General features: G+C 36.5%; 3 protein-coding genes across 3 annotated transcripts in view; 1 reads left to right on the forward strand and 2 right to left on the reverse strand.

The window, feature by feature from the left end:
- Window positions 1–14,039, reverse strand: part of ythdc1 (YTH N6-methyladenosine RNA binding protein C1) — a gene marked incomplete at its 3' end in the record, with an annotated part of 19,854 nt that extends 5,815 nt beyond the window's left edge. The window contains exons 1-10 of the mRNA XM_079581192.1: window positions 13,847–14,039; window positions 11,608–11,706; window positions 8,763–8,968; window positions 8,531–8,680; window positions 6,217–6,367; window positions 4,338–4,391; window positions 4,178–4,272; window positions 2,216–2,324; window positions 1,010–1,127; window positions 753–837 (exon numbers count right to left, since the gene is read on the reverse strand). Coding sequence (XP_079437318.1) covers window positions 753–837; window positions 1,010–1,127; window positions 2,216–2,324; window positions 4,178–4,272; window positions 4,338–4,391; window positions 6,217–6,367; window positions 8,531–8,680; window positions 8,763–8,968; window positions 11,608–11,706; window positions 13,847–13,874 — 1,095 coding nt within the window. The 5' untranslated portion in view covers window positions 13,875–14,039. The remainder of the gene's footprint in view (window positions 1–752; window positions 838–1,009; window positions 1,128–2,215; window positions 2,325–4,177; window positions 4,273–4,337; window positions 4,392–6,216; window positions 6,368–8,530; window positions 8,681–8,762; window positions 8,969–11,607; window positions 11,707–13,846) is intronic.
- Window positions 14,040–14,327: 288 nt separating this feature from the next.
- ufc1 (ubiquitin-fold modifier conjugating enzyme 1) lies at window positions 14,328–20,351 on the forward strand. Its single transcript, XM_079580902.1, has 3 exons — window positions 14,328–14,404; window positions 16,566–16,816; window positions 19,899–20,351. Exons 2-3 carry the CDS (start codon window positions 16,568–16,570, stop codon window positions 20,157–20,159), a joined length of 510 nt encoding a protein of 169 aa, XP_079437028.1. The 5' UTR covers window positions 14,328–14,404; window positions 16,566–16,567; the 3' UTR covers window positions 20,160–20,351.
- A 4,040-nt stretch (window positions 20,352–24,391) lies between these two features.
- Window positions 24,392–27,309, reverse strand: cdc26 (cell division cycle 26 homolog). The gene is made up of 3 exons (XM_079581000.1): window positions 27,140–27,309; window positions 26,744–26,826; window positions 24,392–24,696 (listed from the first exon to the last, which is right to left on the reverse strand). Exons 2-3 carry the CDS (start codon window positions 26,822–26,824, stop codon window positions 24,514–24,516), a joined length of 264 nt encoding a protein of 87 aa, XP_079437126.1. The 5' UTR covers window positions 26,825–26,826; window positions 27,140–27,309; the 3' UTR covers window positions 24,392–24,513.
- Window positions 27,310–27,331: the final 22 nt, after the last annotated feature.

The following is a 27,331-nucleotide window of genomic DNA, read 5'->3' on the forward strand; positions in this document are numbered from 1 at the left end:
AAAAAAAAAATAAAAAAAATATTCAACAAAAATGTGACAAAAAAAATGACAAAAAAGTGACAAAAATTCAACAAAAATCAACAAATTTGTGACAAAAATTCAAAAAAAAGACAAAAACCAACTAAAAAATGACAAAAATGTGAAAGAAATTCTATAAAAGTTCAATAAAAATGTGACAAAAATTCAACAAAAATGTGACAAAAATGTGACAAAAATTCAACAAAAAATGACAAAAAATCAACAAAAATTCAACAAAAAAATGACAAAAATTCAACAAAAATGTGACAAAAATTCAACAAAAATGTGACAAAAAAATGACAAAAATTCAACAAAAATGTGACAAAAATTCAACAAAAATGTGACAAAAAAATGACAAAAATTCAACAAAAATGTGACAAAAATTCAACAAAAATGTGACAAAAAAATGACAAAAATTCAACAAAAATGTGACAAAAAAATGACAAAAATTCAACAAAAATGTGACAAAAATTCAACAAAAATGTGACAAAAAAATGACAAAAAAGTGACAAAAATCAACAAATTTGTGACAAAAATTCAAAAAAAAGGACAAAAAATCAACTAAAAAATGACAAAAAATCAACAAAAAAATGACAAAAATTTAACAAAAATGTGACAAAAATTCAACAAAAATGTGACAAAAATTCAACAAAAAATTCAACAAAAAAGTGACAAAAATGTGTCAAAAATGCAACAAAAACCCTCACTGACTCTGGCACAGCCTCATATCTGACCTGTCCGTCGCGTCCGATCTTCACGGGTTTGTGTTCGTTCCAGGGGTTGGTGAGATGAGCCGTCTTCGTGAACGGGAGCTCCACCCTGAGGCCGGAGGAAACACGTGGTTATGCTCCTCACACATGTTTATGCTCCTCACACGCTCCTCACATGCTCCTCACACGCTCCTCACACATGTTTATGCTCCTCACACGCTCCTCACACGCTCCTCACACATGTTTATGCTCCTCACACGCTCCCTGAAGGAAGTTCTCACCTGCAGAGCCAGTCTATCTTGAAGACTCCTCCCAACATCTTGGCGTTCATCCCTGCGGGGAGCACCCAGTGGATGGGCGAGCCGCCGTGCTGGGACTCGGACGCCAGGCGGGCGTAACCTGCAGACGGCGAGACCATCAGGAAAACACACGGTGAGATTATCAGGAAAACACACGGTGAGATCATCAGGAAAACACACGATCATCAGGAAAACACACGGCGAGATGATCAGGCGCCATTTGCACGATGGCGCCCCCTGGCTCATTAAAGGGATATTTCAGGATCTTTCAGGCCTCATTTCCCAGAGTGATTTCTATTTTCTTTTAATTCATGCAGTCCTTATATTTCAAGAGTTTCGCTGCACTAAGCTAATGTTAAGCTAGTGCTAGGCTAATGCTAGGCTAATGCATTAAAAACAGTGTGACCCCGCTCCACAGTGCACCAGACTAACCATATAAATGTCTGTCCATAGGCATGCACTAGCCTAGTCTAGCCTAGCACTAGCCTAGCACTAGCCTAACACTAGCCTAGCACTAGCCTAGCACTAGCCTAACACTATACTAGCACTAGCCTAGCCTAACACTAGCCTAGCACTAGCCTAGCACTAGCCTAGCCTAACACTAGCCTAGCACTAGCCTAGCCTAACACTAGCCTAGCACTAGCCTAGCCTAACACTAGCCTAGCACTAGCCTAGCCTAACACTAGCCTAGCACTAGCCTAGCCTAGCACTAGCCTAGCCTAACACTAGCCTAGCACTAGCCTAGCCTAACACTAGCCTAGCCTAGCACTAGCCTAGCCTAACACTAGCCTAGCACTAGCCTAACACTAGCCTAGCCTAGCACTAGCCTAACACTATACTAGCACTAGCCTAACACTATACTAGCACTAGTCTAACACTAGCCTAACACTAGCCTAGCACTAGCTAGCTAAAATACTTCACAATTTTTTCCCATTGATTTAAAATTTTCCCCTGATTTTTTCCCCTATTTTATATTTTCAAATAACATTTTTCCCCCTTTTTCTTCTCCATTATTTCCTTTTTTAAACCATTTTATAATATTTTCTTCCCATTTTTTCCTCCTTTTTTTCTTCACTTTTCTCCCTAGTCCTTGACGTTGGAGATGGACGACGCCTCTAATGTTTCGGCCGGACTCAGGGGACTTTAGGAGGCAGGATGTAGAGGTAAGACGTAGGGAGCAGGCCTTACCTTGGAACATGCCGCTCTCTCGGACGGAGAACACCAGGATGACGCTTCGAGCCGCGCGATACGCCGCGTTTAGCTTCTTCTCGTTCACCGGGAGAGTGGACCACACCCCCTGCAGGACAGACAGGGGAAGGACAGGTCAGAACCAGCCTCCTTGTTTTAGTCACAGCCAATCTGACACAGGAACTACAAGGTCTGAGCTTCCAAGTGAGGCACTGGAGCGCAGGCGGCGGACACAAGCGCTACAAAGAACAAGTGAAGAAAACGCAACAAAAGAGCAAAAATTCAACAAAAAAGTGACAAAAATTCAACAAAATGTGAGAAAAATTCAATAAAAAAATGACAAAAATTCAATTAAAAAATGACAAAAATTCAATTAAAAAAATGACAAAAATTCAATAAAAAAGACAAAAATTCAATTAAAAAATGACAAAAATTCAACAAAAATGTGACAAAAATTAGACAAAAAAATTGACAAAAATTCAATAAAAAAATGAATAAAATTCAATTAAAAAATGACTAAAATTCAATAAAAAAAAAGACAAAAATTCAATAAAAAAATGACAAAAATTCAATAAAAAAATGACTAAAATTCAATAAAAAAAAAAGACTAAAATTCAATAAAAAAAAGACAAAAATTCAATAAAAAAATGACAAAAAATCAATTAAAAAAAGACAAAAATTCAATAAAAAAAATGACAAAAATTCAATAAAAAAATGACTAAAATTCAATAAAAAAAAGACTAAAATTCAATTAAAAAAAGACAAAAATTCAATAAAAAAATGACAAAAAAATCAATAAAAAATGACAAAAATTCCATAAAAAATGATAAAAATTCAATAAAAAAATGACAAAAATTCAATAGAAAAATGACAAAAATTCAATAAAAAAAGACAAAAATTCAATAAAAAAATGACAAAAATTCAATAAAAAAATGACAAAAATTCAATAAAAAAATGACAAAAATTCAACAAAAATGTGACAAAAATTCGACAAAAAATTGACAAAAAATCAATTAAAAAATGACAAAAATTCAACAAAAATGTGACAAAAATTCGACAAAAAAATGACAAAAATTCAATTAAAAAATGACAAAAATTCAACAAAAATGTGACAAAAATTAGACAAAAATTCAATAAAAAAATGACAAAAATTCAATAAAAAAATAACTAAAATTCAATAAAAAAAAGACAAAAATTCAATAAAAAAATGACAAAAATTCAATAAAAAAAAGACTAAAATTCAATAAAAAAAAGACTAAAATTCAATAAAAAAAAAGACAAAAATTCAATTAAAAAATGACAAAAAATCAATTAAAAAAAGACAAAAATTCAATAAAAAAATGACAAAAAATCAATAAAAAATGACAAAAAATCAATAAAAAAATGACTAAAATTCAATTAAAAAAAGACTAAAATTCAATAAAAAAATGACAAAAAATCAATAAAAAATGACAAAAATTCAATAAAAAAAAAGACAAAAATTCAATAAAAAAATGACAAAAAATCAATAAAAAATGACAAAAATTCAATAAAAAAATGACTAAAATTCAATTAAAAAAAGACTAAAATTCAATAAAAAAATGACAAAAAATCAATAAAAAATGACAAAAAATCAATAAAAAAATGAGAAAAATTCAACAAAAATGTGACAAAAATTCAATAAAAAATGCCAAAAATTCAACAAAAATGTGACAAAAATTCAATAAAAAAATGTGACAAAAATTCAACAAAAATTTGACAAAAATTCAATAAAAAAATGCCAAAAATTCAACAAAAATGTGACAAAAATAAAAAAAATAAAACATAAAAAAGGCGACACAACACAGCAACAACATGAGTAAAAAGATCAGTTTTGTGGGTCTTAGCTTTCAAATGAGGTGTTACACAGACCAAAGAGGACAGAATGCCCTCGGTTCAGGCTTGTGGTCAGAGGTTAAAGCTCAGCACAGTCTCGTGTGGTACCTTGGCCTTGGCGAGCGACACGTTCTCGTGGTTGTTGCTCTTGATGAGGAAGAATCGAGCGTCTCTCAGGATGTAGCGCAGTTTCCCCGTGGGATCTGACGCACAAACAACCGGCGTTAGAAAAAGCAACAGGAGGAACCGAGTAAATCAGGAAACTCACTCTCTCTGACGGCTCGCACGGAGGACGACAGCTTGTCCCGCTTCTTCTCCGAATCTGAAAGCAGAAGGCGGAGTCTCTTTAAGCCTCAGACAGTGAAGGCGGAGTCTCTCTAACCCTCAGACAGTGAAGGCGGAGTCTCTTTAAGCCTCAGACAGTGAAGGCGGAGTCTCTTTAACCCTCAGACAGTGAAGGCGGAGTCTCTTTAACCCTCAGAAGGTGAAGGCGGAGTCTCTCTAACCCTCAGACAGTGAAGGCGGAGTCTCTTTAACCCTCAGAAGGTGAAGGCGGAGTCTCTCTAACCCTCAGACAGTGAAAGCGGAGTCTCTTTAAGCCTCAGACAGTGAAGGCGGAGTCTCTTTAACCCTCAGACAGTGAAGGCGGAGTCTCTTTAACCCTCAGAAGGTGAAGGCGGAGTCTCTCTAACCCTCAGACAGTGAAGGCGGAGTCTCTCTAACCCTCAGACGGTGAAGGCGGAGTCTCTTTAACCCTCAGACGGTGAAGGCGGAGTCTCTCTAACCCTCAGACAGTGGAGGCGGAGTCTCTCTAACCCTCAGACAGTGAAGGCGGAGTCTCTTTACCCTCAGACGGTGAAGGCGGAGTCTCTTTAACCCTCAGACAGTGAAGGCGGAGTCTCTCTAACCCTCAGACAGTGAAGGCGGAGTCTCTTTAACCCTCAGACGGTGAAGGCGGAGTCTCTTTAACCCTCAGACAGTGAAGGCGGAGTCTCTTTAACCCTCAGACGGTGAAGGCGGAGTCTCTTTAACCCTCAGACAGTGAAGGCGGAGTCTCTTTAACCCTCAGACAGTGAAGGCGGAGTCTCTTTAACCCTCAGACAGTGAAGGCGGAGTCTCTTTAACCCTCAGACAGTGAAGGCGGAGTCTCTTTAACCCTCAGACAGTGAAGGCGGAGTCTCTTTAACCCTCAGACAGTGAAGGCGGAGTCTCTTTAACCCTCAGACAGTGAAGGCGGAGTCTCTTTAACCCTCAGACAGTGAAGGCGGAGTCTCTTTACCCTCAGACGGTGAAGGCGGAGTCTCTTTAACCCTCAGACAGTGAAGGCGGAGTCTCTTTAACCCTCAGACAGTGAAGGCGGAGTCTCTTTAACCCTCAGACAGTGAAGGCGGAGTCTCTCTAACCCTCAGACAGTGAGGGCGGAGTCTCTTTAACCCTCAGACAGTGAAGGCGGAGTCTCTTTTACCCTCAGACAGTGAAGGCGGAGTCTCTTTAACCCTCAGACAGTGAAGGCGGAGTCTCTTTAACCCTCAGACAGTGAAGGCGGAGTCTCTTTAAGCCTCAGACAGTGGGGGCGGAGTCTCTTTAACCCTCAGACAGTGAGGGCGGAGTCTCTCTAACCCTCAGACAGTGAGGGCGGAGTCTCTTTAACCCTCAGACAGTGAAGGCGGAGTCTCTTTAACCCTCAGACAGTGAAGGCGGAGTCTCTCTAACCCTCAGACAGTGAAGGCGGAGTCTCTTTAACCCTCAGACGGTGAAGGCGGAGTCTCTTTAACCCTCAGACGGTGAAGGCGGAGTCTCTTTAACCCTCAGAAGGTGAAGGCGGAGTCTCTCTAACCCTCAGACAGTGGGGGCGGAGTCTCTTTGACCCTCAGACAGTGGGGGCGGAGTCTCTTTAACCCTCAGACAGTGAAGGCGGAGTCTCTCTAACCCTCAGACAGTGAAGGCGGAGTCTCTTTAACCCTCAGACGGTGAAGGCGGAGTCTCTCTAACCCTCAGACAGTGAAGGCGGAGTCTCTTTAACCCTCAGACGGTGAAGGCGGAGTCTCTTTAACCCTCAGACGGTGAAGGCGGAGTCTCTTTAACCCTCAGAAGGTGAAGGCGGAGTCTCTCTAACCCTCAGAAGGCGGGGGCGGAGTCTCTTTTACCTGAGTCGGAGCTGAAGCTGACCGAGCTGTGTGAATCTCCCGCCTCGCTGCGCGTGTCGTAGTTCGTCTCTCGCCGGTCGTAGTCGTCGTCGTCCTCGTCTTCCTCCTTCTCTCCCTCCTCCTCCTCCTCCTCTTCCTCCATCACCTCCTCCTGCAGCGCAAACACACACACACACAAACACACACACTTTAAGGGACAACTTTGAAAAGGAAATAAAAACGTTTTGGGGAAAAAACGTGTTGATTATTTGTTATTTTTTAATGGTATGGGATGTTTTATAATTATGTTATTTATTAATCATTTTCTTCATAGTTTTTTCATAATTTTTTGAGCGTTTTGTTGTATTTTTGATTTTGTTTTCATCACTTTTTTGTCCTTTTCAATCACTTTTGTTGTAATTTTTTGTCTTTTTTTGTTTTTATTTCATTATTTTTTCAGCGGTTTTTCATCACATTTTTTTTGAAAATTTGTCATTTTTTCGTCTTTTTGTAATTTTTTTCATACATTTTATGTAAATTTTTATGTTTATTTCATCAATTTTTAGTCATTTTTTCATCCGTTTTTTAGTCATTTTTCATCAATTTTTTTCCTGTCATTTCTTTGGCCTTTTTTGTAATTTTTTCATACATTTTTTCGTGACTTTTTTGGTCATTTTTGTTTTAAATTTTCCGTAATTTTTTGTATTTTTTTTCATCCATTATGTCGTAATTGTTTCATCCATTTTTTGTGTCTATTAAAAATTTTGTCATTTTTTCATCCGTTTTTTCGTCATTTTTCATCCATTTTTTTTTTTACCGTTTTGTCGTAATTTTTCATCACTTTTTTGTCCTTTTTCACCAGTTTTGTCATTGTTTTTTTGTCCTTTTTTGTTTTCATTTCAACCATTTTTCGGAAATTTTCTGTAATTTTTTCGTCCTTTTTTGTAATTTTTTCACACAAAAAAATTGCCCATTTTGTTGTGATATTTTCATCACATTTTTGTCATTTTTCGCCACATTTTTTGGAAATTTTCCGTCATATTTCGTCCTTTATTGTAATTTTTTCATCCATTTTTTCGTTTTTATTTCAATTTTTCGTCATTTTTCATCCATTTTTTTTTTTTTACCATTTTGTTGTAACTTTTCATCACTTTTTTGTCCTTTTTCACCAGTTTTGTCATAATTTTTTGTCCTTTTTTTGTGTTCATTTCATTTTATTTTTTGTCATTTTTCATCAAATTTTTTGGAATTTTTCCGTCATTTTCCGTCCTTTTTTGTAATTTTTTCATCCATTTTTTCGTTTTTATTTAAAGGGACTATAAGGAGTTTAAAAATGTTAAAATTAAGTATTTTCCCCCTACATGTTCCTCCATGTCCTAATGTGTAGAATGAGCCCAGACCTGTTCACCACAACTGCCTCTAAAATCCTGTACGGTCACTCAGAAATGTGTCACCTCGGCCCGAATTGCCGTCATGCACGAGCTTAATATAGAAGGTGCAGTTACATATATGGCCAGAGGTGGCAGTAGTGAGCATAAAATGGCGAACTTGCTTCCAGCCCCTTTAATATAGAAGCTGCAGTTACACGTATGACCTGAGGTGGCAGTAGTGAGTATAAAATGGCAAACTTGCATCCAGCCCCTTTAAATTTTTCGTCATTTTTTATCCATTTTTTTTCACCAGTTTTGTCAGAATTTTTTGTCCTTTTTTTGTTTTTATTTCATCAATTTTTCGGGAAAATTTCTGTCATTTTTTCGTCCGTTTTTGTAATTTTTCATCCATTACGTCGTCATTTTTTCATACATTTTTTCATCAATTTTTTGTGTTTATTTCAATTTTTCATCAATTTTTTTTCCTTTTTATGTTTTGTTTTCATCAGTTTTTTATCCATTTTTTTTTGGACATTTTCCGTCATTTTTTTGTCATTTTTTGTAATTTTTTTGTCCTTTTTCATCCATTACGTCGTCATTTTTTCATACATTTTTTGTGATTATTTCATCAATTTTTTGTCATATTTTCATTTTTTTTTTAACGTTTTGTCTTAATTTTTTCATCACATTTTTCTGAAATTTTCCGTTATTTTTTCGTCCTTTTTGATAATTTTTTCATACATTTTTTCGTCACTTTTTTGACCTATTTTAGTCATTTTTCTGGTCAATGTTTGTTGTTGTTGTTGTGTTTTCCCCCAGTTCCTGCCCAGGCCTAACAGCAGGAACAGAAATGACCCACTTCCCTCCTGTGGTGAGAACATTGTTACGTTGAAGTTTAATCGTGACCCAGAATATCACGATCGTCCCGAATAACGACAAATACATGAATCCATTTTCCTCCTCACCTCCTCCTCCTCTTCTTCCTCCTCCTCCTCCTCCTCGTCCTCCACCTCCTCCTCTTCCTCGGCGTTGGAGGAGCTTCCCGCCTCGGACGCGTACTCCTCGTCTGATTGGTTGTCGTGGTGGTGAGGGGGCGGGCTCGGGCGACGCAGCTTCTACAAAACAGACGCGAGAAAGTCAGCATCGTCGTCAGTGTCGCCCGGGCCTAACCTAATCTGGCTTGTGATTGGCCATTACCTGCTCTAGGCTCCGCCCCCGGTGTCGCCGCAGTTTCCGGTCGTCGTAGTCGGCATGGCGATAGCTAGGGGCGTGTCCCGCCCTGGGAGAGCCCGGCTTTCTGGAGCTGACGGCTCTGCGACTGGACGAGGACGAGGAGGGGGCGTGGCCAGAGCGCGCCCTCTTCACATCCGTCGGCTCCGAACGATCGGACTTCCTCTTCAGACCTGAGGGCGGAGTCACACAATCAATCAATCAATCAATCAATCAATCAATCCAAACATTGCTCACCAGCGCTGGGATGAATTATTACACAACAGATGATTCAATGAATGACTCCATATTTAATGTTTTTTACACTGTGTTTGTAAAGCTTGTTTACTACAGTGTTATTAACCCCTTAACTCCCACCTGAACTGAGCTTTACCCCAATCCAAAAGCTTCTGGAAAAAAGGTGAGAAAATAGCAACAAAACTGAGACGAAAACAATGATGAAGATGTGAGAAAAAAGTGAGAAAACATTGACAAGAAACTGACGAAAAATTGACAAAAATTTGACAAAAAAAAGGATGAAAAAGGACCAAAAAAATGACAAAATGACGAAAAAATTCACAAAAAAAATACAAAAAAAGGAGAAAAAGTGGCAAAAATGTCACAAAAATTGATGAAAAAAATGACAAAAAAAATGACAAAAATGTGACAAAAATTTACCAAAAAAATGATTAAAAAAAAGAAAGAAAAAAATGACAGAAAAAAAGACGAAAAATTTACAAAAAAATTTACAAAAAAAGGAGAAAAACTGGCAAAAATATCACAAAAAACTTACAAAAAATGACCCAAAAAATAACTAAAAATTGACACAAAGAAAATGATGAAACAATGACGGAAATGTGACAAAAAATTTACTATTTCACAAAAAAAAAGACAAAAAAGTTACAAAAATTAGTTGAAAGCCCCCCCAAAAAATAATGGGAAAAAATCTGCTGACGTGAGGAAAAATATCCATTTAGATGAGTTTTGTAGATCTTAGCTTTCAAATGAGGTGTTACACTGGCCTACATCTTCAAAACTCATCTATATGGATCTTTTTCCTCACGTCAGCAGATTTTTTTTCCATAATTTTTGGGGGGGTTTCAACTCATTTTTGTCACTTTTTTGTCTTTTTTTTTGTCACTTTTTGTCACATGTTTCAACTGACAAAAATCTGACAAAAATTTGACAAAAAAATTGATGAAAAAGGACCAAAAAAAATGACAAAATGACAAAAAATGACGAAAAATTACCAAAAAAAAACTGGCAAAAATGTTACAAAAATTGATGAAAAAAAGGACAAAAATGTGACAAAAAATCACAAAAGAAATGATAAAAAAAAGAAGAAAAAAATGACAGAAAGTGACAAAAAAAAATGACGTAAAATTTACAAAAAAATTTACACAAAAAAGGAGAAAAACTGGCAAAAATGTCACAAAAATTGATGAAAGACAAAAAAATAACAAAAATGTGACAAAAAATTACAAAAAAGAAAGAAAAAAATGACAGAAAGTGACAAAAATGTGACAAAAATTGCTGAAAAAAAAGACAAAAATATAACAAAAATGTGACAAAAAATTACAAAAAAAATGATAAAAAAAGAAGAAGAAAAATGACAGAAAGTGACAAAAATGAGGAAAAATTTACAAAAAAATCACCCAAAAAAAAAAACTGGCAAAAATGTCACAAAAAACGTACAAAAAATGACCCAAAAAATAACAAAAAATTGACACAAAGAAAATGATGAAAAAATGATGAAAATGTGACAAAAAGTGATAAAAAATTTACTGCTTGACAAAAAAAAAGACAAAAAAGTTACAAAAATTCGTTGAAAATCCCCCAAAAAATAATGGAAAAAAAATCTGCGGACGTGAGGAAAAAGATCCATTTTGATGAGTTTTGTAGATCTTAGCTTTCAAATGAGGCGTTACACTGGCCTAGATCTTCAAAACTCATCTAAATGGATCTTTTTCCTCACGTCAGCAGAGTTTTTTTCCATTATTTTTTGGGGGGCTTTCAACTAATTTGTGTCACTTTTTTGTCACTTTTTGTCACATGTTCATCATTTTTTCATCATTTTCTTTGTGTCAATTTTTTGTCATTTTTTGTGACATTTTTGCTGCTTTTTCATCTTTTTTTGTCAATTTTTTGTAAATTTTTCATCATTTATTTTGTAAATTTATTGTTACATTTTGGCCACTTTTTCATCATTTTTTATCACATTTTTGTCATTTTTTCGTCTTTTTTTGTTGTCAATTTTTTGCCACTTTTTCATCATTTTTTCGTCCATTTTCTGTCAGTTTTCTCACTTTTTTGTCACATCTTCATTGTTTTTGTCTGAGTTTTGTTGCTATTTTCTCCATTTTTTGTAATTTTTTTGTCAAATAGTAAATTTTTTGTCACTTTTTGTCACATGTTCATCATTTTCTCATCATTTTCTTTGTGTCAATTTTTTGTCATTTTTTGTGACATTTTTGCTGCTTTTTCATCTTTTTTTAACACATTTTTCTAATTTTTTCATCTTTATTTGTTGTCAATTTTTGTGACATTTTTGCCACTTTTTCGTCCATTTTCTCACTTTTTTGTCACATTTCCATCATTGTTTTCGTCTCAGTTTTGTCGCTATTTCCTCACCTTTTTCCCAGAAGCTTTTGGATTGGGGTAAAGCCAAACTAGAGAAACTGTGCTCGGTTCAGACGGGAGTTAAGGGGTGAAGAAAACATAACCCTTTATTTAAAATTAGATGTTGTTTCTGTTATAGATATTCCTTGTCCTTTAGATATTCCCTAGTAACTGTAGTAGTAACAGTAGTAGTAACAGTAGGAGGTGTTTGTACCTTTCTTGTCCGTGACCTCGGTCTCCGTGTTGGTGAACAGCTCATCGTCCTGATCCGGAGCTTCTGTTAAAATGTCCTCCAGGACGTTCAGCTCTCCATCTGCGGCACAAACACACTTTGGTGAAACCTGCCTCTAAACACCAGTTTGTTCGTTTGCTGCACAGACGCCCATAGGAATTAATGGAACAGCTTCTACGGTGACAAAATGGCCGACGTCGTAACTCGGGGGAAACGTCAGAAATCCCCGGATTGCCGTCTTCATCGACAGAGAGGCACATTTTGGTCATGTTTTTGTGGATCTTTTGATGCTCTTTGTTTTTACTTCTATGTAAGAAGCTTTAAGCCCCGGATAAAGCGGAAGAAAATGGATGGATAGATGGACCGTTTCGTCGTAATTTTTTCATCACACTATTGTCCTTTTTCATCACTTTTGTTGTAATTTCTTGTCCTTTTTTTGTGTTTGTTTCATAAATTGGGAGGATCTTTTTCCTCACGTCATCAGATTTTTCCCCATCATTTTTTTTTGGGGGGGGTTTCAACTAGTTTTGTAACTTTTTTGTCAAATAGTATTTTTTCCGTCAGTTTTTGCCATTTTTTCATCATTTTTTCATCATTTTTTGTCCATTTTTTTGGTATTTTTTTTAATTTTTTGTGCATTTTTTGATCCTTTGACATTTTTGCCACTTTTTCATCACTTTTTCATCATTTTTTCATCATTTTTTCGTCAATTTTTTGCCACTTTTTCGTCATTTTTTCGTCCATTATTTGTCATTTCTTTATCATTTTTTTGCCACTTTTTTGTCATTTTTTATTTTTTTGTACATTTTTTGGTCCTTTTTTGTCCTTTGACATTTTTGCCACTTTTTCATCATTTTTTCGTCATTTTTGTCAATTTTTTCGTCATTTTTTTGTCCATTTTTTCGTCCATTTTTTGTCCATTTTTCGTCATTTCTTTATCATTTTTTTTGCCACTTTTTCGTCCTTTTTTCGTCATTTTTTTGTCAATTTTTTCGTCATTTTTTCGTCCTTTTTTTTGTCCTTTGACATTTTGGTCACTTTTTCATAATTTTTTGTCCATTTTTCGTCATTTTTTTGTCATTTTTCATCACATTTTTTTTTTATTTTCCGTCATTTTTTTGTTCTTTTTTGTAATTTTGTCATACATTTTTGTATGTCACTCTGTTGTCCTTTTTCATCAATTTTTTTTTTTTTTTTTTTTACCATTTTGTCGTAATATTTTCCTCACATTTTTGTCCTTTTTTCATCACTTTTGTCGTAATTTTTTGTCCTTTTTTTGTGTTTATTTCATCAATTTTTCATCACATTTTTGGGAAATTTTCCGTCATTTTTCCGTCACTTCATTGTCCTTTTTCATCCATCATGTCGTCATTTTTTCATAATTTTTTTTGTCTTTTTTTGTGTTTATTTCATCCATTTCTTGTCATTTTTTCAATTTTTTTTTAACAATTGTAAGATTTAAGTTTAACAGCAGAAAATGCACTTGGTTCAGATGATTTTACCTTTGAAAGTTCCAAAAAAAAACCTATAGAGGAACGTGGATTAAGAGATAACAAAGATGTTTTCAGGAGATGAAAGAGTTCAGGAGGACAAAGCCAGTTTTCCTGTCTGTGAAAGGCAAATAAAGATCTTCCTGCAGCATCTCCCTTTAAACACGTGTTTCATTACTTGACTGAATCAATGCCCTTCAGGGACTCATTATCCTCCACACTTACACATTAACCTGTGGCTTCTGCAGATCAGTTCACTCGCTTTGTGCAGCTATTTCAGTAAAAACAAACATCCTGTGGTCAGTCTGAGGTAATTGAGAAGCTAAAGTTTGACCCTTTAATTCGCTTTTCTTCAGAAGCTGCCTTATTAAATCTCTTCACAGGAACTAAAGTGACCCTTCTCTTGCTTTATAATCACAAAAAGTTTAAAAATGTCGACTAATAAACTGAAAATACTGTGAGATTGTACAGGCTACAATGAATGAAAAAAAAATGGCAAAGCTAGCGGTGCTAACAAAGCTACTCCCCGCTGCTCCTTTGTCCCAGTTCACTAATCTCACCTCCAAATAAACCTGCTCTCGCTTTATATTCGCATCTGGGTTCATACTTTGAGTCTCAGTCGGCAAACTGCTCCTAAATGATGGGAAACGAGCAGGAAAACGAAGCAAAGAGAAGCTAAAGGGTGCTAACCGCGGCTAACGGAGGCTAACAAAGCTGCGGCGGGATTTTACCTTTGTCCTCGCGCCGCTCTGACGTCATGTTCGCGCCGCTGAGCCCGGTTCTGGCGCGTGCGGGTCGGAACCGAATAAAACGGGGTTGAATTTCACCAAAAGCGGGAAGAAATTTAACCAAAAAACGACTCGGAAAAAACGAGCTGGAAGAAACTCTGCGGAGGAGGCACAAAATGGCGGATGTTGTTGTTGCTCTGCAGTGCGCGGCCCTCTGCTGGAGACCGGAAGCTGTAACATTTGTACATATTTGTAATGTTTAATATAATATGAACGGGCTCAATAATAAATCTAGCCGAATATAAGTATCTGCATATGTTAGTTTGTAATAATAAAGTATATGTGTGTAATTCATCGTTCATAAATATCTAAAATCAGTGGACACTGGGGGCGCTCTCGTGTCAGAGTCCGCGGCAGGAACAATAACACGCAGAAGAAGAACACCCCGGAAGTACACGTCACGGAACCAGGAGACGCACGAGCTCGGAACCAAAAACAGAACCAGGACCAGGACTAAACCAGGACTTAACCAGGACTAAACCAGGACTAAACCAGGACCAGGTGCGGCTCTGAGGGGGGTCAGTCTGGGCTGTGTCTCTGTGTCTCCGCTGCTTCCTCTTCTTTATTTATCATCACATTCTCACATTAAAGTTCATTATTATCACTGTAGAGTTCGGGAATGTGATGTCATATCGCTAAGCATTGTGGGATTAGCCGCAATTATAAACTAATGGAGATTCTTAAAAGTTAAAGTACTGGAGTTATGGTTCACATTAAAACACTTAGTCAGTGGAATTGTATGCCAGCAGCTGCAAAGATGGCGGATCTCCATGGTAACTGTGGAATTTTCCGAACTCTATTCAATTATTTTAGACCTGAAGAAAATGAACGAGAGACGAGTGGAATCAAAAGTTTTACAAATAACCTTTACAGCAGACGCAGCCCTGAGTAAAATGTGTATATTTAACAAACTCAAATACGCTTCAGTTTGCAGATATGGAGTGATGCGAATTCATATGAATTTTTCTCTGTATGAGGTCAATTAACCCCTTAACTCCCACCTGAACCGAGCACATTTTCTCCAGTTTGGCTTTACCCCAATCCAAAAGCTTCTGGGAAAAAGGTGTGAAAATAGCGACAAAACTGAGATGAAAACATGATGGAAATGTGACAAAAAAGTGAGAAAACATTGACAAGAAAGTGACGAAAAAATGACAAAAAATGTGACAAAAAATGTGATAAAAATTAGACAAAATGTGACAAAAAATGACACAAATTTGATTGAAAAATTGACGAAAAAATGACAAAAATGTGACAAAAACTGAAAAAAAATGTTATAAAAAATTGACCCAAAAAAATTACAAAAAATTGACAAAAAGTGGAAAACATTACAAAAAATGTGATAAATATTGGACAAAAAATTACAAAAATTTGATTTAAAAAATGATGAAAAAATTACAAAAATGTGACAAAAAAGTGACGAAAACATTGACAAGAAAGTGACGAAAAATTGATGAAAAAGTGACAAAAATGTGACAAAAAATTGACAAAAAAAATTAAAAAAAATGGACAAAAAAATGACGAAAAAATTACAAAAAAAATTAAAAAAAATGTGACAAAAAAATGACGACAAAATGCAGAAAAAAGGACAAAAATGAGTTGAATACCCATGGAAAAAAAAATCTGATGACGTGAGGAAAAAGATCCTCGGTTCAGGTGGGAGTTAAGAGGTTGAAACTGAGGCAGAGCTTTGTCACAAAACATCTTTTCTGTAAAGCGCTTTGTGACTATGTCTGTGAAAGGCGCTATATAAATAAAGATCTTCTTCTTCTTCTTCTTTCTTTTTGTCAGGTACTGAGAGGCCCCTGTTAAAGAGTTGATCAAAAACTCAATCACTGAAAAGAAACAAGCAACATGAAGACAGTCGCAATACTACCGTAGTCTAAGATTGAGGGAGACAAAGAGTGTGAAGCGCCCCCTTTGGGCGGGACGAGGGCGAGGTTTTCCTGTTTTCCTTTGTCCTCAGGGATGTGTGATGAGGCTGATATTATCTGCTCTCAAATGACAAAAAAATGACACAAAAAAATGACAAAAAAATGACAAAAAAAAGACAAAAAATTACAAAAAATTACAAAAAATTACAAAAAAATGACAAAAAAATGACAAAAAAAAAAAAAAATGACAAAAAATGACAAAAAAGAGTTTTGTAGATCTTAGCTTTCAAATGAGGTGTGTGTGAGGATGTGTGATGAGGCTGGTATTCTCTGCTCTCTGGTTATATTTGACGTGTCTCGTTTCCCCCTCAGGGATGTGTGATGAGGCTGATATTATCTGCTCTCAAATGACAAAAAAATGACAAAAAAAGGACAAAAAAATTACAAATAAAATGACCATAAAATGACAAAAAAGACAAAAAAAGACAAAAAATTACAACAAATTACAAAAAAAATTACAAAAAAGTGAGAAAACTTTGACAAAAAAAAGACAAAAAAATGACTAAAAAGAGTTTTGTAGATCTTAGCTTTCAAATGAGGTGTGTGTGAGGATGTGTGACGAGGCTGATATTCTCTGGTCATATTTGACGTGTCTCGTTCCCCCTCAGGGATGTGTGACGAGGCTGATATTCTCTGGTGATATTTGACGTGTCTCGTTTCCCCCTCAGGGATGTGTGATGAGGCTGATATTCTCTGGTTATATTTGACGTGTCTCGTTTCCCCCTCAGGGATGTGTGACGAGTCGGTGCGCAGGGCCGTGGCTCAGATCCCCCTCCTGAAGACCCCCGCGGGCCCCCGGGAGCCCGCCCTGTGGCCCTCGCGCCTGAAGGAGGAGTACGGGGCCCTGATCCGCGCTGTGGAGCTCAACAAGGCGGCCGACTCCGACTGGTTCCGCCTGGAGGCCAACGGGGACGGGACGCGCTGGAGCGGCGTGTGCTGGGTGGTCCACGAGCTGATGACGTACGAGCTGCAGCTGGAGGCGAGTCAGAGGGTTCATGTTCACGTTTCGAACTGATTTACTAGCTACATGTGGACTTTACCTAAACCAATTGACTTGTTGCACGATGTGGCTATGCTAGTTCCTCTGACCTGAAGTCGTCAGCGCCAGTACTTCCTGTCTGTATTCATTTCCTATGGAGATTAGCTCAGACCCGCAGGAATAATCATGTTTTCTAAAGATTGTTCCTGGTAGATGATCACTTACTGTGTGTTAAAAACTCTGTGTAGAATGCAACGATTTCGGAGGAGATACCTGTGTTCATAAAGGATGGATAGTTTGTCTTAATTTAGCCGTTAGCTAAGTTAGTTTGTCTTAATTTGGCCGTTAGCTAAGTTAGTTTGTATTAATTTAGCCGTTAGCTAAATTAGTTTGTCTTAATTTAGCCGTTAGCTAAGTTAGTCTGTCTTAATTTAGCCGTTAGCTAAGTCAGTTTGTCCTAATTTAGCCGTTAGCTAAGTTAGTTTGTCTTAATTTAGCCGTTAGCTAAGTTAGTTTGTCTTAATTTGGCCGTTAGCTAAGTTAGTTTGTCTTAATTTAGCCGTTAGCTAAGTTAGTTTGTCTTAATTTAGCCGTTAGCCAAGTTAGTTTGTCTTAATTTGGCGTTAGCTAAGTTAGTTTGTATTAATTTAGCTGTTAGCTAAGTCAGTTTGTCCTAATTTAGCCGTTAGCTAAGTTAGTTTGTCTTAATTTAGCCGTTAGCCAAGTTAGTTTGTATTAATTTGGCCGTTAGCTAAGTTAGTTTGTCTTAATTTAGCCGTTAGCTAAGTTACTTTGTATTAATTTGGCCGTTAGCTAAGTTAGTTTGTCTTAATTTAGCCGTTAGCTAAGTTAGCTTGTCTTAATTTGGCCGTTAGCTAATTTAGTTTGTCTTAATTTGGCCGTTAGCTAAGTTAGCTTGTCTTAATTTGGCCGTTAGCTAAGTTAGTTTGTCGTTAGCTAAGTCAGTTTGTCTTAATTTAGCCGTTAGCTAAGTTAGTTTGTCTTAATTTAGCCGTTAGCTAAGTCAGTTTGTCTTAATTTAGCCGTTAGCTAAGTTAGTTTGTCTTAATTTAGCCGTTAGCTAAGTTAGTTTGTCTTAATTTAGTCGTTAGCTAAGTTAGTTTGTCTTAATTTAGCCGTTAGCTAAGTTAGTTTGTCTTAATTTGGCTGTTAGCTAGGTCAGTTTGTCTTAATTTAGCCGTTAGCTAAGTTAGTTTGTCTTAATTTAGCCGTTAGCTAAGTTAGTTTGTCTTAATTTAGCCGTTAGCTAAGTTAGTTTGTCTTAATTTGACCGTTAGCTAAGTTAGTTTGTCTTAATTTGGCCGTTAGCTAAGTTAGTTTGTCTTAATATAGCCGTTAGCTAAGTTAGCTTGTCTTAATTTAGCCGTTAGCCAAGTTAGTTTGTCTTAATTTGGCCGTTAGCTAAGTTAGCTTGTCTTAATTTAGCCGTTAGCTAAGTTAGTTTGTCTTAATTTAGCCGTTAGCTAAGTTAGTTTGTCTTAATTTAGCCGTTAGCTAAGTTAGTTTGTATTAAATTAGCCGTTAGCTAAGTTAGTTTGTCTTAATTTGGCCGTTAGCTAAGTTAGTTTGTCTTAATTTAGCCGTTAGCTAAGTTAGCTTGTCTTAATTTGGCCGTTAGCTAAGTTAGTTTGTCGTTAGCTAAGTCAGTTTGTCTTAATTTAGCCGTTAGCCAAGTTAGTTTGTCTTAATGTAGCCGTTAGCTAAGTTAGTTTGTCTTGATTTAGCCGTTAGTCAAGTTAGTTTGTCTTAATATAGCCGTTAGCCAAGTTAGTTTGTCTTAATTTAGCCGTTAGCCAAGTTAGTTTGTCTTAATTTAGCCGTTAGTCAAGTTAGTTTGTCTTAATTTAGCCGTTAGTCAAGTTAGTTTGTCTTAATTTAGCTGTTAGCTAAGTTAGTTTGTCTTGATTTAGCCGTTAGCTAAGTTAGTTTGTCTTAATTTAGCCGTTAGCCAAGTTAGTCTGTCTTAACTTAGCCATTAGCTAAGTTAGTTTGTCTTAATTTAGCCGTTAGCCAAGTTAGTTTGTCTTAATTTAGCCGTTAGCCAAGTTAGTTTGTCTTAATTTAGCCGTTAGCCAAGTTAGTTTGTCTTAATTTAGCCGTTAGCTATGTTAGTTTGTATTAATTTAGCCGTTAGCTAAGTTAGCTTGTCTTAAGTTGGCGTTAGCTAAGTTAGTTTGTATTAATTTAGCCGTTAGCTAAGTTAGTTTGTCTTAAGTTGGCGTTAGCTAAGTTAGTTTGTATTAATTTAGCCGTTAGCTAAGTTAGTTTGTATTAATTTAGCCGTTAGCTAAGTTAGTTTGTATTAATTTGGCCGTTAGCTAAGTTAGCTTGTCTTAATTTGGCCGTTAGCCAAGTTAGTTTGTATTAATTTAGCCGTTAGCTAAGTTAGTTTGTCTTAATTTAGCCGTTAGCCAAGTTAGTTTGTCTTAATTTAGCCGTTAGCCAAGTTAGTTTGTCTTAATTTGGCCATTAGCCAAGTTAGTTTGTCTTAATGTAGCCGTTAGCCAAGTTAGTTTGTCTTAATTTGGCCGTTAGCCAAGTTAGTTTGTCTTAATTTAGCTGTTAGCTAAGTTAGTTGGTCTTAATTTGGCCGTTAACTAAGTTAGTTTGTCTTAATTTAGCCGTTAGCCAAGTTAGTTTGTCTTAATTTAGCCGTTAGCCAAGTTAGTTGGTCTTAATTTGGCCGTTAGCCAAGTTAGTTTGTCTTAATTTAGCTGTTAGCTAAATTAGTTGGTCTTAATTTGGCCGTTAGCCAAGTTAGTTTGTCTTAATTTGGCCGTTAGCCAAGTTAGTTTGTCTTAATTTAGCCGTTAGCCAAGTTAGTTTGTCTTAATTTAGCCGTTAGCTAAGTCAGTTTGTCTTAATTTGGCTGTTAGCTAAGTTAGTTTGTCTTAATTTAGCCGTTAGCTAAGTCAGTTTGTCTTAATTTAGCCGTTAGCTAAGTTAGTTTGTCTTAATATAGCCGTTAGGAACTAGCCTAGCGTAGCCAAATGCAACGAGCTAACCAGAGAAATGCTCAGGTTCTGTTCAGGTGTGGTTAACGTGCCCGGTACTCCTGCAGGTGCAGCTGACGGTGACGTACCCGGCCACCTCCCCTGACCTGATCCTGCCGGAGCTGGAGGGGAAGACGGCCAAGATGTTCTCAGGAGGAAAGATCTGCCTGACGGAGCACTTCCAGCCGTTGTGGGCGAGGAACCAGCCGCGCTTCGGCGTGGCCCACGCCCTGGCGCTCGGGCTGGGGCCCTGGCTCGCCGTGGAGATCCCCGACCTCATCAGCAAAGGCCTCATCACGCACAAGGACAGCAGCGCCACCAGCGGGTGACGGGCCGCTACTGCGAGGACGAGGAGCGTCTGGACCTTTCATTGTTCATGAATACACGGATCACCGTAACTTATTTACTCACATCATTCAGAGATGTCTTTACTTTGAAACGTTCCTTTGAGTCCACTCTGACTCTGGTTTCAACTTCCCCAGTCCAGACGTCGGTTTAACCTTTTAACCCCCACAATAACACGACAGAAAACAACAACAAAACAACAACAACATAAAATGCTCCGCCGTTTGGCTTTAACATCTGAAGGTATATCGTCCAGTGGTTCCCAGAGCGAGGTCCGAGGCCCTGGGACGGTCTCATCATCAAGTCCAAGCAGAACATTATGAAAGAGCATTTCCATAGATCGATGTCCTCATTTTTCTGCTAAATCTGAGGAAGTGTCCTGATTCTAATAAACAGATGAACTCTGACTCTGGTCCATTTATTTCACTTTCATTGGTCGCTCTGGTCAGGTGGACACCTTGTACGTGAAGCCAGGACCTACAGGTGAAACTCTTTAGATCAGAATATTGATTAAAGGGTCTTAATTTAGCCGTTAGCTAAGTTAGTTTGTCCTAATTTGGCCGTTAGCTAAGTTAGTTTGTCTTAATTTAGCCGTTAGCTAAGTTAGTTTGTCTTCATTTAGCCATTAGGTAAGTTAGTTTGTCTTAATTTGGCCGTTAGCTAAGTTAGTTTGTCTTAGTTTGGCCGTTAGCTAAGTTAGTTTGTCTTAATTTAGCCGTTAGCTAAGTTAGTTTGTCTTAATTTAGCCGTTACCTAAGTTAGTTTGTATTAATTTAGCCGTTAGCCAAGTTAGTTTGTCTTAATTTAGCCGTTAGCCAAGTTAGTTTGTCTTAATTTAGTCGTTAGCTAAGTTAGTTTGTCTTAATTTAGTCGTTAGCTAAGTTAGTTTGTCTTAATTTGGCCGTTAGCCAAGTTAGTTTGTCTTAATTTGACTGTTAGCTAAGTTAGTTTGTCTTAATTTGGTCGTTAGCTAAGTTAGTTTGTCTTAATTTGGTCGTTAGCTAAGTTAGTTTGTCTTAATTTGGCCGTTAGCCAAGCTAGTTTGTCTTAATTTGACTGTTAGCTAAGTTAGTTTGTCTCAATTTTGCCGTTAGCTAAGTTAGTTTGTCTTAATTTGGCCGTTAGCCAAGCTAGTTTGTATTAATTTAGCCGTTAGCTAAGTTAGTTTGTCTTAATTTAGCCGTTAGCTAAGTTAGTTTGTCTTAATTTAGCCATTAGCTAAGTTAGTTTGTCTTAATTTGGCCGTTAGCTAAGTTAGTTTGTCTTAATTTAGCCGTTAGCTAAGTTAGTTTGTCTTAATTTGGCCGTTAGCTAAGTTAGTTTGTCTTAATTTGGCCGTTAGCCAAGTTAGTTTGTCTTAATTTGGCCGTTAGCTAAGTTAGTTTGTCTTAATTTAGCCATTAGCTAAGTTAGTTTGTCTTAATTTGGCCGTTAGCCAAGCTAGTTTGTCTTAATTTAGCCATTAGCTAAGTTAGTTTGTCTTAATTTGGCCGTTAGCTAAGTTAGTTTGTCTTAATTTGACTGTTAGCTAAGTTAGTTTGTCTTAATTTGACTGTTAGCTAAGTTAGTTTGTCTTAATTTGGTCGTTAGCTAAGTTAGTTTGTCTTAATTTGGTCGTTAGCTAAGTTAGTTTGTCTTAATTTGGTCGTTAGCTAAGTTAGTTGGTCTTAATTTGGTCGTTAGCTAAGTTAGTTTGTCTTAATTTGGTCGTTAGCTAAGTTAGTTTGTCTCAATTTTGCCGTTAGCTAAGTTGGTTTGTCTTAATTTAGTCGTTAGCTAAGTTAGTTTGTCTTAATTTAGCCGTTAGCTAAGTTAGTTTGTCTTAATTTGGCTGTTAGCTAAGTTAGTTTGTCTTAATTTGGCCGTTAGCCAAGCTAGTTTTTCTTAATTTAGCCATTAGCTAAGTTAGTTTGTCTTAATTTAGCCGTTAGCTAAGTTAGTTTGTCTTAATTTGGCCGTTAGCTAAGTTAGTTTGTCTTAATTTGACTGTTAGCTAAGTTAGTTTGTCTTAACTTAGCCGTTAGCTAAGTTAGTTTGTCTTAATTTGGCCGTTAGCTAAGTTAGTTTGTCTTAATTTGACTGTTAGCTAAGTTAGTTTGTCTTAATTTGACTGTTAGCTAAGTTAGTTTGTCTTAATATAGCCGTTAGCTAAGTTAGTTTGTCTTAATATAGCCGTTAGCTAAGTTAGTTTGTCTTAATATAGCCGTTAGCTAAGTTAGTTTGTCATAATTTAGCCGTTAGCTAAGTTAGTTTGTCTTAATTTAGCCGTTAGCCAAGCTAGTTTGTCTTAATTTAGCCGTTAGCTAAGTTATTTTGTTTTAATTTAGCTGTTAGCCAAGCTAGTTTGTCTTAATTTGGCCGTTAGCCAAGTTAGTTTGTCTTAATTTAGCCGTTAGCTAAGTTAGTTTGTCTTAATTTAGCCGTTCGCTAAGTTAGTTTGTCTTAATTTAGCTGTTAGCTAAGTAAGTTTGTCTTAATTTAGCCGTTAGCTAAGTTAGTTTGTCTTAATTTAGCCGTTAGCTACGTTAGTTTGCCTTAATTTGGCCGTTAGCCAAGTTAGTTTGTCTTAATTTAGTCGTTAGCTAAGTTAGTTTGTCTTAATTTGGCCGTTAGCTAAGTTAGTTTGTCTTAATTTAGCCGTTAGCTAAGTTAGTTTGTCTTAATTTAGCCGTTAACCAAGTTAGTTTATCTTAATTTGGCCGTTAACCAAGTTAGTTTATCTTAATTTAGCCGTTAGCCAAGTTAGTTTGTCTTAATTTAGCCGTTAGCTAAGTTAGTTTGTCTTAATTTAGTCGTTAGCTAAGTTAGTTTGTCTTAATTTGGCCGTTAGCTAAGTTAGTTTGTCTTAATTTGGCCGTTAGCTAAGTTAGTTTGTCTTAATTTGGCCGTTAGCTAAGTTAGTTTGTCTTAATTTAGTCGTTAGCTAAGTTAGTTTGTCTTAATTTAGCCGTTAGCTAAGTTAGTTTGTGCTAATATAGCCGTTAGCTAAGTTAGTTTGTCTTAATATAGCCGTTAGCTAAGGTAGTTTGTCTTAATATAGCCGTTAGCTAAGGTAGTTTGTCTTAATTTGGCCGTTAGCTAAGTTAGTTTGTCTTAATATAGCTGTTAGCTAAGGTAGTTTGTCTTAATATAGCCGTTAGCTAAGTTAGTTTGTATTAATTTGGCCATTAGCTAAGTTAGTTTGTATTAATTTGGCCGTTAGCTAAGTTAGTTTGTCTTAATATAGCTGTTAGCTAAGTTAGTTTGTCTTAATATAGCCGTTAGCTAAGTTAGTTTGTATTAATTTGGCCATTAGCTAAGTTAGTTTGTATTAATTTAGCCGTTAGCTAAATTTGTTTGTCTTAATTTAGCCATTAGCCAAGTTAGTTTGTATTAATTTAGCCGTTAGCCAAGTTAGTTTGTCTTAATTTAACCGTTAGCTAAGTTAGTTTGTCTTAATTTAGCCGGTAGCTAAGTTAGTTTGTCTTAATTTAACCGTTAGCTAAGTTAGTTTGTCTTAATTTAACCGTTAGCTAAGTTAGTTTGTCTTAATTTAGCCGTTAGCTAAGTTAGTTTGTCTTAATTTAGCCGTTAGCCAAGCTAGTTTGTCTTAATTTAGCCGTTAGCTAAGTTAGTTTGTCTTAATTTAGCCGTTAGCCAAGCTATTTGGTCTTAATTTAGCCGTTAGCTAAGTTATTTTGTTTTAATTCAGCTGTTAGCCAAGCTAGTTTGTCTTAATTTAACCGTTAGCCAAGTTATTTTGTCTTAATTTAACCGTTAGCTAAGTTAGTTTGTCTTAATTTAGCCGTTAGCCAAGCAATTTAGTTTTAATTCAGCTGTTAGCCAAGTTAGTTTGTCTTATTTGGCCGTATTTTTCGGAAAACAAAGGCATACGTTACTTTATATCATATATTAGTTTCAGCTGTCAGTCTGCAGGACCACGAGGTTAGGGTGCCCTCTACTGGATAACCTAAGCACTACCAGAACACCAACAGAACCTTTTGTACTTGTAGAAAACGCTTTGGCCACAAGGATTTACAAACTCGTTACTACTGCCTTTGTGTTTCCTCCAGAAGTCTTAGTTTATGAACCACAGAAACGGGTTCATTTTAACATCATTTTATTACAAAACGTCACACAGAGGTTTCATAAAGCACTTTTACAACAAACAAAACACTTTAAAGGTAATTCTACAAATCGTTTTTTCTGTTTTTGATACGTTAATGGCGTAAAAACATCAGGCAGTGGTTTTATTTTCAGAGAAACGTCGCCTGGAAACACGTGAGAATCTGTCCCCGGCCTTGACTTTAGCGTGACGTCCTTTAGAAACATATTAAATCTGTTCCAGGCCTTGATTGGTCAGAACTGCAGTGAGGTGAAAAGTCCCGGCAGAGTGTTGGGTTTGGGGAGGGGCTTGAACCCGATCCTCTCGTTGATAAGCTCCGCCCTCGTGGTGGTCGACGCCGAGGCCGTGGCTCCTCCCCCCGCCATGATGTCGCCGATGGCGCCCGACTCCGCCTCCTCGCGCTGCCGTTTACGAGCCTTCGATAGAGAGACGAAGGAGTCAAAGTGGTTCAATAGGCCATAAATGCATGAAAAACTTTAACCTCTTAACCCCCACTTGGACTGAGCACATTTTCTCTAGTTTGGCTTTTACCCAAATCTAAAATGGGTAAAAATGGTGAAAATAACGACGAAAATGAGGAGGAAAATGCAACCAAAGAGCGACAAAAATGTGACAAAGAACAATGAAAAGGAGACCAAAATGTGTGACCAGAAAGTGACAAAAAGGACAAAAAAGAACAACAGAAACGTGATGAAAAAGTGACGAAAAATGTGATGAAAAAGTGACGAAAAATGTGATGAAAAAGTGAAGAAAAATGTGATGAAAAAGTGAAGAAAAATGTGATGAAAAAGTGACGAAAAATGAGATGAAAAAGTGACGAAAAATGAGATGAAAAAGTGAAGAAAAATGAGATGAAAAAGTGAAGAAAAATGAGATGAAAAAGTGAAGAAAAATGAGATGAAAAAGTGAAGAAAAATGAGATGAAAAAGTGAAGAAAAATGAGATGAAAAAGTGACGAAAAAAGTGAAGAAAAATGTGATGAAAAATGTGATGAAAAAGTGACGAAAAATGTGATGAAAAATGTGATGAAAAAGTGACGAAAAAGCCACTAAAGAGCAACAGAAAAGTGGTGAAAACACAACAAAAAAAGTGACAAAAAACGTTAAAATTTGGGTAAAAATGTGAGAAAAGTCCAACCAAAAATGTGACAAAAAGTGGCAACAACAAAGAACAAAACAAGATCAGTTTAGATGAGTTTTGTAGGTCTTGGCGTTCAAATGAGGCGTGACACTGACTGTGAGCTTTTAGATTCTGGGTAAAGCTGAACTAGAGAAAATGCACTCGGTTAAGGCGGGAGTTAAGACGTACTTGAAATCATTTGTACTTTTACAGTACTGGCCCAGAGGGAAACATGTAGGAGTGGGGTCAGGGTTTTTGTGGGGGTTATGGGTTTGCGCTGAGGGCGGGTGGGGGCCTACGATTCTGTTCAAACTCTTAACTCCCACCTGAACGGATCCCATTTTCTCCAGTTTGGCTTTACCCTAATCAAAAAGATTCTGAGAAAAAAGCACCAAAACAGCAACAAAACTGAGACGAAAACAAGGATGTAAATGTAACCAAAATGTGACAAAAATTCAACCAAAATGTGACAAAAATTCAACAAAAATGTGACAAAAATTAAACAAAAAAGTGACAAAAATTAAACAAAAATGTGACGAAAATTAAACAAAAATGTGACGAAAATTAAACAAAAATGTGACGAAAATTCAACAAAAAAGTGACAAAAATTCAACAAAAATGTGACGAAAATTAAACAAAAATGTGACGAAAATTAAACAAAAATGTGACGAAAATTAAACAAAAATGTGACGAAAATTAAACAAAAAAGTGACAAAAATTAAACAAAAATGTGACGAAAATTAAACAAAAATGTGACAAAAATTCAACAAAAATGTGACAAAAATTTAACAAAAATGTGACAAAAATTGAACAAAAAATAACAAAAATGTGACAAAAATTCAACCAAAATGTGACAAAAATTCAACAAAAATTCAACTAAAAAGTGACAAAAATTCAACAAAAATGTGACGAAAATTCAACAAAAATGTGACAAAAATTCAGCAAAAATTCAACAAAAAAAGTGAAAAAAATTCAGCAAAAAAGTGACAAAAATTCAACAAAAAAGTGACAAAAATGTGACAAAAATTCAACAAAAAGTGACAAAAATTCAGCAAAAATGTGACAAAAATTCAACAAAAAGTGACAAAAATTCAACAAAAATGTGACAAAAATTCAACAAAAAAATGACAAAAATTCAACAAAAAAGTGACAAAAATTCAACAAAAATGTGACAAAAATTCAACAAAAAAATTCAACAAAAATGTGAGAAAAATTCAACAAAAAATAACATGTGACTTATCCTCTTGGCTTCTGTTTTAGATATTGAAAAACCTTCCAAATGCCCTGTTTACTTTATGTTTAGTCCTGCTTTAGTCCTTATCTAGTCCTGGTTTAATCCTTTACCTCCAGCTCCTTCTTGATGCTCTCGAACTCCTCACAGTCGTCGATCTTCAGCTCGATCCGAGTGGGTTTCCTCCTCAACATCTCTGCAACAAACACACAAACAAACAAACAAACCAGCTGTTATTCATGAAGCACTTTAACATTAGGATAAGACACATTACTCAATATTAATGGGGAAATTAAACTCATTTAAATGTTTGCTTATAGATTTGGGTAAAGCCAAACTGGAGAAGAAAGGTTTAACTGCCCTTAAACGCAGAGGTTTATCAGTCGAAAAAGGCAAAGAGAAACGCGGGTTTAAATAGAGCGTTAGCTTCGGGCGCCGCTGATGCTAAGCTAACATGCTAACAGGCTAACTCACAAAAACACGATTATTGAACAAAACGAAGCTCGTACCTGCGCGTGTCCGGGCCCGTGCGTGCGGCGGGGGGGGTTCTCGTGATGCTCGTGCCCCACTTTAATTAATTAAACGCGTTAATTCCGCCGTAATTGAAGGTTTATTAACGGTTGGCTAACGGTTTGCTAAGTTTATTATTGTTGACTCCGATCCGCTTCCGCCTCCCGCCCCTTGGCCTCTGACACGGATCC

This window comes from Gobius niger, assembly GCF_951799975.1.
Source record: "Gobius niger genome assembly, chromosome: 22".
Lineage (NCBI taxonomy): Eukaryota > Metazoa > Chordata > Actinopteri > Gobiiformes > Gobiidae > Gobius > Gobius niger.